This window comes from Pseudoliparis swirei, chromosome 6 (genome assembly GCF_029220125.1).
Source record: "Pseudoliparis swirei isolate HS2019 ecotype Mariana Trench chromosome 6, NWPU_hadal_v1, whole genome shotgun sequence".
NCBI classification, from domain to species: domain Eukaryota; kingdom Metazoa; phylum Chordata; class Actinopteri; order Perciformes; family Liparidae; genus Pseudoliparis; species Pseudoliparis swirei.
This window is the reverse complement of record NC_079393.1, coordinates 2,688,842-2,704,145: the sequence shown is the minus strand read 5'-3', so window position 1 is coordinate 2,704,145 and position 15,304 is coordinate 2,688,842. Positions and strand designations below refer to the sequence as shown.

General features: G+C 48.4%; 1 protein-coding gene across 1 annotated transcript; it reads left to right on the top strand.

Annotated features, from left to right (window-relative positions):
* Nucleotides 1-11,872: 11,872 nt before the first annotated feature.
* On the top strand, nucleotides 11,873-13,867 carry LOC130195277 (E3 ubiquitin-protein ligase TRIM21-like). The gene has a single exon (XM_056416724.1). It carries the CDS (start codon nucleotides 11,876-11,878, stop codon nucleotides 13,511-13,513), a length of 1,638 nt encoding a protein of 545 aa, XP_056272699.1. The 5' UTR covers nucleotides 11,873-11,875; the 3' UTR covers nucleotides 13,514-13,867.
* The last annotated feature ends 1,437 nt before the right edge of the window (nucleotides 13,868-15,304 follow it).

Genomic DNA, 15,304 nt, shown 5'->3' with positions numbered 1-15,304 from the left:
TTCTTTTTCGAGAGGAGGTCGCGGAGTGCTTTGTCCTTTTCGGCCAGCTGAGGAATGAATTTTCCCAGCTGGTTGACCATGCCGAGAAAACTCCTCATCTCACTCACATTTGTGGGCTCCTTCATCTCCCTGATAGCCTCCGTCTTCTTCGGATCGGGCCGGATGCCCGTGACTGAGATGATGTGGCCCAAAAAGGCCATCTCGCTCTTGGAGATGTCACACTTCTCCACATTCAGGGTGATGCCTGCTCTCTCCACTCTTTGTAGCACAGCATGGAGTCGAGTGTCATGCTCATCTTGGTCCCGTCCCCACACTAGTAAGTCATCGATGTGGCAGACCACACCCTCCAACCCCTCTATGACTTCCGCCATCATGCACTGAAAGTGTTCGGGTGCTGAGTTGATGCCGAAGGGAAGGCGGTTAAAGTGGAACCCCGAAGGGTGTTATGAATGTGGTGTACATGACTGACTCTTCGGCTAAGGGGATCTGCCAGAACCCCGTGTTAGCATCCAATTTACTGAACACTTTTGCTCCAGCAAGCATTCCGAGGGACTGATCCACAGACGGCAGAATGTACTTTTCACGGCACACATACTCATTCAGGCCGGTATAATCCACACAGTCTCAGACGTGACTGTGGACTGTTTTCTTGGTGGTACCACCACCCGGCACATCATCAGTTCGTTGGCTCTCCACGGCTGATGACGCCCAGCGTTTCCATTCGCTGGAGCTCTTCCTTGACTTTCCCCACCAGCGGCAGTGGAATTCTCCTAGGGGTTTTCAGTGAGAAAGGCACAGCATTTGGTTGAAGTTTGATGTGATATGCCCGTTTCACCTCACCTAGCCCACTGCACAGTCTAGGGTACGTCGCCTTGAGAGTGTTCAAATCTATGCTGGCAACACGTGTGAGCAGGCCAAGGGCTGTAATGGCTGGAAATCCGAGCAAGGGCGTGCTCAGATTTTTGACCACGTAAACCTTCTGCATGGTCTGTTTGACTCCACTCCTCAGCTGCAGTCTGGCGAATCCCGACACCTCCAGCGGCATCCGTCCCGGACCAAGCAAAGGTCTCTCTGCTTTCTGGAGAACAGGCTGCCGTGTACCGGAACATATGCGGTTCATATCAGTCTGTGACACAGCAGTGACATCCGCTCCGGTGTCGAGTTTGAACCCGATTGTGGTGTTCCTTATTCCTATGTTAGCGGTCCATGCAGCTTTGTCGGACGTCACAGAACCCAAGAAGAAACTTTCATCCTCCTCCTCCGTCTCAATACCGTCCACGTTTTCGCCTGCACGACAGACACGCTGAAAGTGGCCTTTCTTTCCACATGAATGACACTTTGCATCGTTGGCAGGGCACTCATGTCTAGGGTGAGGTGAGCCACCACATGTGTAGCACTGGGAGCTATGTGTATATTTACTCTGGCTGCTGAAGTGTGTCTTTGCTTCATCACTTTTGCATGTGTTAAACTTGGGCTTCTCTTTTTGCTTCCTGCCTTCACACACTCTGTCCACAGTGGCTGCATCCATCTGCACAACACGACTGGCATCACTCCTCAGTGTGTTTTGTTGCTTTTTTATCTCCTCTGATTGTCTTCCCATGTTGAGCGCTTTTTCCAGGTCTAAATCCTTCTCCATCTGCATGCGTTCGGAGAGCCTTGCATCAGCCAGTCCCACTACAATCCTATCTCTGATTAGCTCGTCATGCAATGTCCCATAATTGCAGTGTTCCGCTAATGCGTGTAAGGCCGTTACAAAAACGTCCACAGTTTCATTTGCCTCCTGTTTGCGCATGTTAAAACGCGCGCGCTCATATACAATGTTCTTTCTAACAATGAAGAAAGACTCAAATCCGTCTCTCACTTTTGCGTAGACTTGCTGGTCTGGAGTGCTTAGTTTTAAGCCTCTCAAGACGTCATCTGCGTCATCTCCCATGCAGTATATCAAGGTGTTCACCTGGTTGACTTCGGAGCTTGCTGACAGGTTGCTTGCCTGACGGAATCTCTCAAATCTCCGAATCCATTTTGTCCAGTCGTTCGGCTTGGAAAAATCAAAGGGCTCCGGCGGCTGGATGCTAAACGTAGCGCTGGGTGTGTTAGCCGCCATGCTGACGTTAGCTGCCTCCCCGTCCTGCTCGTTATCACTCATCAAACTTCACCGAACTCTTCTTCCGAACTTTGACCGACGTCCCTACAGTAGTACAACCAGGCACGTGCACAGGTAGAGCCCTAGTGGTGCTCAAGCACCAGCCCCTTTGCCCTGGATGAGTAAAGTGCCCTTTTTGCTGGAGACACATTTTTTTTATTCATCCGTATTTAAGAATAAAAGTTACTCTCTCTGTCATCAAGTCCCCCCAAATGTGTTTTAATGAGAATTTCGCCCCGACCTGCTCCGCAGCGCTCACGAGCCCCCCCCTCCGCCGCGCCCTTCCCTCCTCCACTTCCTCCTCCGCGCAGTGCTCCTCGCGCCACCAAACGGCTGCACCTCCTTCTCCTCTGACCCGCAGCACCAGACACACAGGTCATGACGGTGTTTGTCCCCTGACGTTGTTTTGTGATAAATCAACCACAACATTACGCTGCTGAAAACATGACGTCACAACTGGTCCGACATTTCCTAAACAAATAAACAAACAAAAACTCCGTGATTTCAAAGCCTCGTCCAGCTGTTTACTGACGTTAGTTATGTTTAGGGAATAGAGAGAGGGAGAGAGAGGAGAGAGAGAGAAGAGAGAGAAGAGAGAAGAGAGAGAGAGAGGGAGAGAGAGAAGAGAGAGAAAAGAGAGAAAGGGAGAGAGAAGAGAGAGAGAGAAAAGAGAGAGAGAGAATTCTTATTCCGTTCTATTTAACGGGCTAGTCTAGGATTTGCGTGGCCAGACTGAAAAAAAATCATAAGGCCTCTCTTGTTCAGAGGGCCGGGCCAAATGTGGAGGCGGGCCGTATCTGGCCCTTAGTTTGAGGACCACTGCTCTTGGCTGTTGATGTCTATCAATATCACTCATTTTGAAAATGACGTAAGAGGGCAATACGGATCCGTATCAGACCAGCGAGGAGGGCAATACGTGGCTGGCATGACGACCCATGAGCCAATCAGAACGCTTGTACTGTTGTTGCTATAAAATAATTCATCTTTATTCATAAAGAAAATGTAAGCGAGCGGTCTGATGCTGCCCAGAGGAAACGCAGGTCGAGGATGTATTGCATCATCAGTGTAATGCTGCTAATGCTTCAACTCTGTCAGAAATTTTTTTTGGCATTGGGTGCCCTTTTTTTTGGTTTGAGCACCTGCCCCCCAAAATGTCTGTGCACGTGCCTGAGTACAACTGTTACATATCCTGCTTTAGCTACACAGCACTTCTGACACCATGTCGGGTTCGCTTAGTAATGCGCGTGAGACAAACTGTGTCCTGAAGTTGACATGTTTATTCCCCAGCTCACTCCGTATCTGACCCTCGCCCCACACATTCACTCCCTCCTCCTATTGGTCCACAGCCTACCAACATAGGGCTTCCTATTGGATAAACATACATGTCAATCAACTGTTATGCGTAACATTGAACAATACCACAGACGGGACAACGGGAGGATGGGAGGACGGTCTTTCTGGTCTTTCTGGTCTTTCTGCTTGGACCAGCAGCTGACTTGATGACGTCACCACATCAGCTGTTCTTGCTCCCCAGTTTACTCTAATTATTCACTGTAAATAATTTTTTACAGTCAAAAAAATATGACAACCCTGCTTTTTTCATTATTCTTTAAATATAATTATTTTATTTTGAATTATATATGTGGATATATATATATGTATGTGTGGATATATATATGTATTTATATACACACAATTAAAAATAAAATAATCATACACATATAATTGTATTAATATTGTGTACAAAATAAAAATATGTATTTATCTTGTTTATACATATTTATATTATATATAAATATGTATATATAATAAATATGTTATATACATACATGAATATTTATATATATATATATTTGTATGTATATATAGTTATATTACACATGTAATTGCAAACAATTCGGTCAAAAGTAAAAGGACACCATGAGTTCAACGGTAAAGTTTAATTAAAACATTAAGTTATGAATCTTAACCCTCAGTCAAACTGATGTAACGTTATCTGTGAATAAATAATGAACTCTTTGTGCTCTTTAGATCCTCCAAACCGAATTATATCTCATGTTTAACCGCTACGGAGACGTCAGAGCCAGCGGAGCATTTAAAAAAGTCCTGCCGAGATCAGGCTGCTGTCGGCGGGCACACAGCGCTGACCGCCCGCTCTGCAGAGCTCACTGGTCTACGGCACAGAACCTCAAATCTACGGCGCAGATCTTTATGAGGCTGAATCACAACAAACCGACCACCGATTCGATTTTTAAACTACTAACTTCTCGCCTGAAAACATCCTAAAATTACATTCCTGACTCAACAGTCGTATTTATTAAAAGTCAACTGTCAGTAATTTATTTTCTCCTCCGCTACTGTTTCCGGTTGCTGGTGAAATGCATTCTGGGATATCGGCTGGCCAGAGTACGCACAGGTCTCCTCTGATGCATCCTCCAGAAAGTGGGAGGATCAAGTCACATCCGGGTGTTTTGACCGTGCTTTGAGAGAAGAGAACTTTGAATGTGAACATGTCCTCAGAGACTGATGACGTTTCATGAGTCACGAGGAGAGGAAAGTACGCACAAGTACGCTGATGGAGAAACGCTGTACGTGTGTCTAACACCGGATAAGCCTGTTGCCCCACCTGTTGACCTCGACTCGCCCACATTCCACCACCTGAACATACAGTGGAGAGGTGTGAGTCATCAGCACGGATACAACTGCTGCTTTGAAAGTTTATGATGACGAGAGTTTAAAAGTCACACGAGATATGAAGTGAAATTATGGTTCCACAAAAGAGGAGCTTGATACCGAAGGCTCTGGGGCAATATGGTACTACACGTTCTCTAGTGGGGTAACATGGTACTACACGCTCTCTAGTGGGGTAATATGGTACTACAAGCTCTCTAGTGGGGTAATATGGTACTACACACTCTCTAGTGGGGCAACATGGCACTACAAGCTCTCTAGTGGGGTAATATGGTACTACACACTCTCTAGTGGGGCAATATGGTACTACACGCTCTCTAGTGGGGTAATATGGTACTACATGCTCTCTAGTGGGGTAATATGGTACTACAAGCTCTCTAGTGGGGTAATATGGTACTACATGCTCTCTAGTGGGGTAATATGGTACTACAAGCTCTCTAGTGGGGTAATATGTTACTACATGCTCTCTAGTGGGGTAATATGGTACTACATGCTCTCTAGTGGGGCAATATGGAACTACAAGCTCTCTAGTGGTGTAATATGGTACTACACACTCTCTAGTGGGGTAATATGGTACTACATGCTCTCTAGTGGGGCAATATGGTACTACAAGCTCTCTAGTGGGGTAATATGGTACTCCACGCTCTCTAGTGGGGCAACATGGCACTACAAGCTCTCTAGTGGGGTAATATGGTACTACACACTCTCTAGTGGGGTAATATGGTACTACACGCTCTCTAGTGGGGTAATATGGTACTACAAGCTCTCTAGTGGGGCAATACAGGGGTTTTCCTGCATAGAGAAAATTTGGGCGCGCGCCTAAGCCGTTTTCCCGAACGCCTATGACAAATCCTGAGCGCCTAAGGCAAAAAAAAGTCCACGATGGAAAAAAAAAAAAAAAAAAAAAAACCTGTGTTCATCACGTGCATGTCAGCGAATATGTTCTCAATAGTATGTTTCAAGTCGGCTACAGCCGAACCCTCGTTCTGTTTGGATCAATCGTAATCGAGTTGATAAGCGTGTCTTCTTGTCTGATCAATACGCAACTGTGAGGTGCGCGAATGGACAGAGCGACCAGCTGCTGATCACTCAACAGCCCGACGTGCATGAATACACCTGGACTATTGTCAATAGGGATGCACCGATCTGATCGGCGCCGATCCATATTGGCCGATATTCCCATTATCGGTTTTGATCGGCGTTCTCAAACGGCCGATCAGATGACGTAACATCTGCGAGAACTATCAGAGACGTTTCAATCGCGGCGCACCGCAACGGAGACCATGCGCCCGGCGAGGGCCGCAGAGTGAGAGGTCAGAGGGGATCATCACCACCGAGCGGCGTCCCCGTCCCCCGAGTTGAATCTCTGGGTCGACTCAGCCGACTCTCACATGTCTGCCCCTACAGACTGATGCTCACGGTAAACACATTCGATCGGGAGCGCGAGAGGGTTTTGATAAAGTTAGCGGAAGGATTTATGTGACAACATCCGGTTTTGCAAAGTTAGCGGAAAGAACCACGTGAAACAACATCCGTTTTTCAAAATAAGATGTCGACAAATCAAACACATAAAAGTAAACAATGAACTGATTTTGTATCTTTATAGATCGTTTCTGAGATTTAGCTTAAATTATGCTAACATTAAAACATTTTTACTTTACCAAGGAAGAGTTTATAAAAATAAGTCTGACTTTTGTATGTTAAAAAAAGTCCTGTATATAGATTTCCCCAAGAGTTCCAGGAAATGAATGATGCAGATGTGTTCCATACATATCTGAAATCCCCTACAATAGCAATCAAACAATTTTAATGTATCAATTAGGACATTTTTCAAAGTAAATGTCCTAAATGTTCTGTAATTTCTTTAAAGTTTGAGGTGCTTTATATAAGTATTTCCTCATAGTCCTAGGCAATAATGCTACACAATAAATAGAATGCTTCAATCAACACCGTGATCGGTTTTATCGGATCGGCAGATACTGATTTCGGTGATCGGCACCAACAAATCTGATCGGTGCATCTCTAATTGTCAATCTATTAGCCTATCTATTTTAGCAAAATGATTTCCTCAAGCATTGCCTCCATTATTTATGGAAAAAAAAAAAAAAACATAGATGTCTGCTAATTACGGTGACATGGCAATACAGACCGTGCGCGCTATGGGGAGCACCGAAGACCCATTTTGACCCAGGAAAAACCCTGCAATATGGTACTACAAGCTCTCTAGTGGGGTAATATGGTACTACAAGCTCTCTAGTGGGGTACTATGGTACTACAAGCTCTCTAGTGGGGCAATATGGTACTACAAGCTCTCTAGTGGGGTAATATGGTACTACAAGCTCTCTAGTGGGGTAATATGGCACTACAAGCTCTCTAGTGGGGCAATATGGCACTACAAGCTCTCTAGTGGGGCAATATGGTACTACAAGCTCTCTAGTGGGGTACTATGGTACTACAAGCTCTCTAGTGGGGTAATTTGGTACTACAAGCTCTCTAGTGGGGTAATATGGTACTACAAGCTCTCTAGTGGGGTAATATGGTACTACAAGCTCTCTAGTGGGGCAATATGGCACTACAAGCTCTCTAGTGGGGTAATATGGTACTATAAGCTCTCTAGTGGGGTAATATGGTACTACAAGCTCTCTAGTGGGGTAACATGGTACTACAAGCTCTCTAGTGGGGTAATATGGTACTACAAGCTCTCTAGTGGGGCAATATGGTACTACAAGCTCTCTAGTGGGGCAATATGGTACTACACGCTCTCTAGTGGGGCAATATGGTACTACAAGCTCTCTAGTGGGGTAATAGGCTGTGGAAGCGCTGTGCCAACGGCTGCTTGTTTCAGTAGTGGCGTTTTGCTTTTATTTTATTGTCTCTTTTTTTGCACTTTTCCTCTCTTTTTCTTTTTCTTTTCTTTCACGTTTGTCTTAGTTACGGTCGGACACTGGACCATAACTACTTTTTTCGATAATTCTACTGTGGCTTTTGTTCACTTTGTCGTGAGTATCGGTGAGCCACAGCAAAACAATGACGGGACCGTCTGCTCACTGCTGCTCAGCTGATCGCGCTGTGCAGGCCGAAGCTTCTGCCTGGAGACAGACCTGTGATCCGCTGGAGCTACGGAGGAGGGCTCGGTTGCAGATCGGGTGTCAAGCGGAGGGCTAAAACGAGGAGATACAAACCCTCGGTACGCCGATCATAACGGGAACGTGAGGTCTTTGGCGAATAAGACGGATGAGCTCGGCGCTGGTAATGACAGAGAGGATCTTCCGTGAGAGCAGTCTCTTGTGCTTCACTGAGACGTGGCTACACGCGGACTTTCCGGATCACAGCGTCTTTGCCCGGCTTCAGGACTGTTCGGCTGACAGAGACGCTACACAGAGCGGTAAGATGAGGGGGCGGATCGCTGTTTATGTGAATGAACGGTGGTGCCACCGGACCATGTGTGCGTGAAGGAGCGCTTCTGTAGCCCGAACATTGAACTGTTGGCCGTGGGACTGCGCCCGTACTATTTGCCGAGAGAGTTCACGTCCGCCATTGTGGTTGTCGGTACGTGCCGCCATCAGCTGACGCTGAGGAAGCTGTGGACACCATCCACTCCACTGTGTCTGCTCTGCTGAATCATCAGCCTGGAGCATTCATGGCTATCACTGGTGACTTTAACCACACCACATTGGAAAAAGCTCTGCCAACCTTCCATCAATACATAGACTGCCCAACAAGGAACAATAAAACTCTGGACTTGCTGTATGCTAATACTAAGGACGCATACAGCGCCACTGCCCTTCCCCTCGGCAGGTCTGATCATGACCTGGTCCGCTGACACCCAGGTATGTTCCTCTGGTGAAGAGGCTGCCGGTGACCACCAGGACTCTGAGGAGGTGGTCTCTGGAGGCTAACGACGCCTACAGGACTGCTTCGAGTCAACGGACTGGGATGTGCTGTGTGGACCGCACGGGAGGACATCAACAGTATGACCGACTGCATCACGGAATACATCAAGTTCTGTGAACACACCACCATCCCATCACGGACTGTGCGCTGCTTCCCCAACAACAAGCCCTGGATCACCAGGGACCTGAAGGCGCTTCTTAACATGAAGAAAGCTGCTTTCAGGTCTGGAGACAGGGATGAGCTGAGGAAAGCCCAGCGCAACCTAAAGGTGAAGCTCAGGGAGGGCAAGGACTCCTACAGGAGGAAGCTGGAGGCCAAACTCCAGCTGAACAACACAAGGGAGGTGTGGTCTGGCATGAAGCAGATAACTGGCTTCAAGGTGGGAGGAGACAGCCAGGGGCTCGCTGGAGAGGGCCAACGAGCTGAACTGTTTTTTCAATAGGTTCAGTTCACAGCCCTCCCCCGTCTCCTCCACACATCACACCTCCCAAACACCTCCCCCTCTGTCCCCCCTGCTGAGCTGCACATCCACCGAGCCCTCAATAACAATGGGCTCCTCCACCCTCCCCTCTCTGTGACGACTGACCAGGTGAGAAGACAGCTGGAGAAACTACACCAGCGCAGAGCTGAAGGTCCTGATGGCATCAGCCCCAGGGTCCTAAAGACCTGCGCCACCCAGCTGTCTGGTGTCCTGCAGCGCCTCTTCAACCTCAGCCTGAGGCTGGGGAAGTCCCGTGCTGTGGAAGACGCCGTGCCTGGTCCCTGTCCCAAAGAAGTCAGCACCATCTGGCCTCAACGACTACCGACCGTCGCCTCACCTCCCATGTGATGAAGGTGCTGGAGAGGCTGGTCTTGGCCCACCTCCGCCGCAGGTGAAATCATCGTTGGACCCTCTGCAATTTGCTTACCAGCCTCATGTGGGAGTGGACGACGCCATCATCTACCTGCTGCAACGAGCTCAGTCGCACCTGGATGGAACCGGTGTCTCTGTGAGAGTCACTTTCTTTGACTTCTCCAGTGCATTTAACACCATCCAGCCACTGCTGCTGAGTGAGAAGCTGCGGTGGCCGTGTGGACGCGTCCACCATCTCCTGGATCACTGACTACCTCACAGGCAGACCACAGTTTGTCAGAATGGGCCGTGTGCTGTCTGGAACGGTGGTCAGTGATGTTGGAGCCCCACAGGTATCTGATCTGTCTCTCTTCCTCTTCACCCTGTACACCAGTGACTTCCAGTACAACACGGAGTCATGCCATCTGCAGAAGTACTCTGATGATTCTGCAGTGGTCGGGTGTATTAGGGATGGACGGGAGGAGGAGTACAGGGCAGTGGTGAGTGACTTTGTAAAGTGGGCCGATGAGAACCACCTGCGGCTGAACCTGGCCAAGACCAGAGAGATGGTGGTGGACTTCAGGAGGAAGGCGACAGCTCCTACACCTCTGAGTGTCCTGGGAGTGGACGTGGACATGGTGGAGGAGTACAAGTACCTGGGCGTCTCCATCGACAGCCGACTGAACTGGAAGGCCAACATCAACGCTGTGTACAAGAAGGGATGAGTCGACTCTTTTCCTGAGAAAGCTTGATCCTTCAACGTGTGCAGCAAGATGCTGGAGTTATTCTACCAGTCGGTTGTGGCCAGTGTGCTGCACTTTGCCATTGTCTGCTGGGGAGCAGCATCGAGCCGGTGACACCAGCCGTCTTAACAAACTGGTTAGGAAGGCTGGCTCCATCATCGGCTGCCAGCTGGAGCACCTGGAACAGGTGGTGGAGAGGAGGTCGTTGAAGAAACTGGTGTCCATATTGGACAACCCGGACCACCCTCTCCACCACCTCCTACAGGGACAGAGGAGTACTTTCTCCAGACGTCTCCTCACGCTCCGCTGCCACAAGGAGAGATACAGGAGAACATTCCTGCCGACGGCTATGAGGCTCTACAACAGTTCACCTCTTGCCAGATCACCCTAACCCTTCTTATATTTTGTGTTTTGTTTTTATTCTTGTGTGTTGCTGCTACTGACTCGACAAATTTCCCGTTGGGGATTAATAAAGTATATATCTATCTATCTATCTATCTATCTATATGGTACTACAAGCTCTCCTCTAGTGGGGCAATATGGTACTACAAGCTCTAGTGGGGAGTAATATATACTACAAGCTCTCTAGTGGGGTAATATGGTACTACACGCTCTCTAGTGGGGTAATATGGTACTACAAGCTCTCTAGTGGGGCAATATGGTACTACAAGCTCTCTAGTGGGGAAATATGGTACTACACGCTCTCTAGTGGTGTAATATGGTACTACAAGCTCTCTAGTGGGGTAATATGGTACTACACTCTCTCTAGTGGGGCAATATGGTACGACAAGCTCCTTAATATCATCGTCTCTCTGCACCTCCTCCTCCTCCTCCTGTATACTATCAACTGTATACTACTTCCCGTGTACTTCTACTTGAAAGGAATGTGTAGCACTACATTAACCTAGAAGGGTAACTGGTTACACGGCAGATTCAGATTTGAGGCCAGCTGGGAGATATCATCCCTCCAGCATATCCTGGGTCTTCCCGGGGGTCTCCTCCCAGTTCGATGTGCCTGGTAAACCTCCAGTGGGAGGCGCAAAAGAGGCAACCTGATTAGATGCCCGAACCACCTCGGAATCTCCTTTTCCCCGGGAGGCTGAGTAGTCTGATACCTTGGTAGTTCGAGCACACTTTTTGAAAATGGGAACCATTTGGTCTTCGCCCATCGGCACTGTTCCCGACCCCCATGGGCGAAGACCACCAGACCACCAGACCACCAGACGCTCACCGGTGAGCTCCCCTCCTGGCTCCGGGAGGGTGCCCCGGTTTCCCTGACCTGGGTGGCTATAGTCCATTTGCCGCTACCGATCAGGTTTATTACAGATATTATATAAAAATATAACAATTACATTATAATGCATTAATATTTAATTGAACTATCCAAGATCTGATTACAATTCAAATCTCTACCTGAAGTAAATGTAAGTACATTGTGCCGATGATGCTTCTCTGTCACCCGTTACTTCATTTGAATGCAGGACCTTTACTGTGCGCTATTTATAGTTTTGCTGTTAGTTAATACATAATAACAGTTTTATTTCCCCCTCTTGTTGTCCTCAGACTGTAGACATGTCTGCTGCCAGCTGTCAGCTGACTGAGGATCAGTTCCTGTGCTCCATCTGTCTGGATGTGTTCACTGATCCAGTCACCATACCATGTGGACACAACTTCTGTAAAGCCTGCATCACTCAACACTGGAACGTCAATGTCCCCGATCAGTGTCCCAACTGTAACCAGCGTTTCTCCAGGAGACCTGAGCTGCAGGTCAACACCTTCATCTCTGAGATGGCTGCTCAGTTCAGACAGGCAGCTCAACAGGAAGCCAGCAGCAGCAGCTCAGAGCAACAAGCTGCCAAACCAGGAGAAGTTCCCTGTGACGGCTGCACTGGAACCAAACTGAAGGCCCTGAAGTCCTGCCTGGTGTGTCTGGAGTCCTACTGTGAGACTCACCTGGAGCCTCACCTGACAAGACCAGGTCTGAAGAGACATCAGCTGATGGACCCTGTGGAGAACCTGGAAGGCAGGATGTGTCTGAAGCATAAAGATAAACCTCTGGAGCTGTTCTGTCAGACCGACCAGACGTGTGTCTGCACGCTCTGCACTGTTCTAGACCACAAGAACCACCATGTTGTTCCTCTGGAAGAAGGATATGAAGGAAAGAAGGCCGAGATGAAGAAGACTGAGGCTGAAACCAAGGAGATGATCCAGAAGAGACGCCTGAAGATTCAGGAGCTCAAACACTCGGTGCAGCTCAGTGAGGAACAAGCAGACAGAGAGATAGCAGGTGGTGTTCAGGTCTTGACCGCTCTGAAGGAGACTGTTGAGAGAAGCCAGGCCGAGCTCATCCTCACGATCAAAGAGAAGCACAGAAACACAGAGAAACAGGCTGAAGGCTTCATCCAAGAGCTGGAGCAGGAAATCTGTGAGCTGGAGAAGAGAAGCACTGAGGTGGAGCAGCTCTCACGCTCTGAAGACCACCTCCACCTCCTCCAGAGCCTCAGGACCCTGAAGGCTGCTCCACCCACCAAGAACTGGACCGGAGTCAGAGTCCGTCCACCTTCCTATGAGGGGACAGTGATGAGAGCTATGAAGCAGCTGGAGGAGATGCTCAGCAAACTGATGAAGCTGGTCGAGCTGAAGAGGGTCCAGCGGTCTGCAGTGGATGTGACTCTTGATTCTGATTCAGCAAACCCCTACCTCATCCTGTCTGATGATGGAAAACAAGTTAAACTTGGTGATGTACAGAAGAATCTTCCAGACAACCCAGAGAGATTTAATCCTTGTGCTCTTGTCTTAGCAAAGCAGAGTTTCTCTTCAGGAAGATCTTACTACGAGGTTCAGGTTGAAGGAAAGACTAAGTGGGATTTAGGAGTGGTGAGAGAGTCCATCAACAGGAAGGGAAGAATCACAGCGTCTCCTCAGAAAGGTTTCTGGTTGATATGTTTGAGGAATGAGAATGAGTACTCAGCTCATGTTGACCCTCCAGTCCGTCTCTCTCTGAGGTCTCGGCCTCAGAAGGTGGGGGTGTTGGTGGATTATGAGGAGGGTCTGGTCTCCTTCTATGACGTAGATGCTGCAGCTCTTATCTTCTCCTTTACTGACTGCTGCTTCACTGAGAAACTCTTCCCATTCTTTAATCCACGTCGTAATGAAGGAGGTCTAAACTCTGCTCCTCTGATCATCTCTCCTGTCGACCACACGGAGTAGAACTACCACTGGATTCCCTCCAGAGAGATCCACCTTCATCTAATATAATAATGTCTGTTAATTGGTGATTCTAATGGTGTGTTCACAGCAGACGCGTCAAAATTTTGACGCGCGTCGAGATTACATGTTAAGTCAATGCAAAGCTGCGTCGAAGCTGCGTATTTTCCAGCGAGCAGCGCGTCAGACGCGTTTGAAGCAGCACGAACAGAGGGTTTGTCGCGGGGCGAACTCAGCGAACAGCGCGAACAGACGCAGCTCCTCGACGCGCGAGTTGAAATTTCCCAACTCTGGCAGCAAAGACGCGTGAGTCATAGTTGCGTCAGCCAATCAGCGTTGAGCAGCTCCGCTCGTCATCGTCCTGCCGGTTTAAAAAAATGGAGGACAAGATTATTATCGACGTCTGTGGGCACCCCGAACTTTACGATACAACTCTTTATGCTTACCGAAACCGGAGCTATAAAGATAAAGCGTGGAACAAGGTCGGAGAAGCCGTGGGACTACCTGGTAAGTTTTGAATGTATGTATTTGCTTTTATTCTCGCTATTTGTTGTACTTTACTATCAACCAACCGCCGGCATATGTGTTTCATGGCAGAGGAGATCTGCCGCCGTAGGTGGAAAAGTCTCAGAGACACGTATCAAAGAGAGAAGAAGAGAGAGAGAGAGAGAGAAGCGCAGTGGGAGTGCAGCTCAGTCCACTAAAAAGTGGAAGTACGCTGCGGTCCTGTCGTTCCTCGATCCATTTATTACTCCGCCCCCGACGCGTCCGACGCGTCTGGTGTGAACACCCTTTTTTCGACGCGCGTCGAGACTGCTGCGTCAGACGCGTCGAGAATTTTTTCGCCGCATCCGGTGTGAACGCACCATCAGTGTGTCGTGTTTATTATTTTTCTATGAATATTTCTTTGATTTGTATCACATCTCACAACTAAAACACCAGTATTTAGTTACTGAAGACCAGTTCATGAATGAGACTGACAGAACTTTGCTTTTCTCTCTTTCTTTTGAAGTAAAACAATACAAAGTCACAATGTGTTCAGCTTTGTTTCTTAAGATATCACAGATAGATCAGAGAACTGATGGTGTTTCTAATGACACCAAATCACGTGGTTAAAACACCATCAGCTGACTGACACCCCTTCTCTCTGGGGACTTTAATCATGCCCCTCCGTCCTCCACTCTGCCCACATTCACCCAGTATGTCAAATGCCACACCAGAGACAATAAGACACTGGATCTTCTCTATGCCAACACCAAGGAGGCATACTCATCATCACCACTCCCTCCCCTGGGCCGATCTGATCACAACCTGGTGCACCTCCTGCCTGTGTACACCACTCGTGCACAGAAGCAGCCAGCTGTGACCCGCACAGTTAGACGATGGACCGATGGAGCCGAGGAGGCTCTGAAGGACTGTTTCGAAACAACTGTGTGGGAAGTATTCAGTGATGCCCATGGGGAAGACATCGACGGTCTCACCGACTGCATCACGGACTACATCAACTTCTGTGTGGAGAACACCGTACCCACCAGGACTGTACGGTGCTTCTCAAACGGCAAACCCTGGATTTCCCCAGAGATAAAGGCCCTCCTCAAGGAGAAAAAGAGGGCTTTTAGATCTGGCAACAAAGAGGAGCTGAAGACTGTGCAGAGGGAGCTGAGGATGAAGATCAGGGAGGGGAAGGATGTCTACAGGACGAAGATAGAGGACCAGCTGCAGCAGAGGAACACCGTCGGTGTCTGGAAGGGCCTCAAAGCCATTTCTGGGTTCAAGGGGCCCAACCAACAGCCT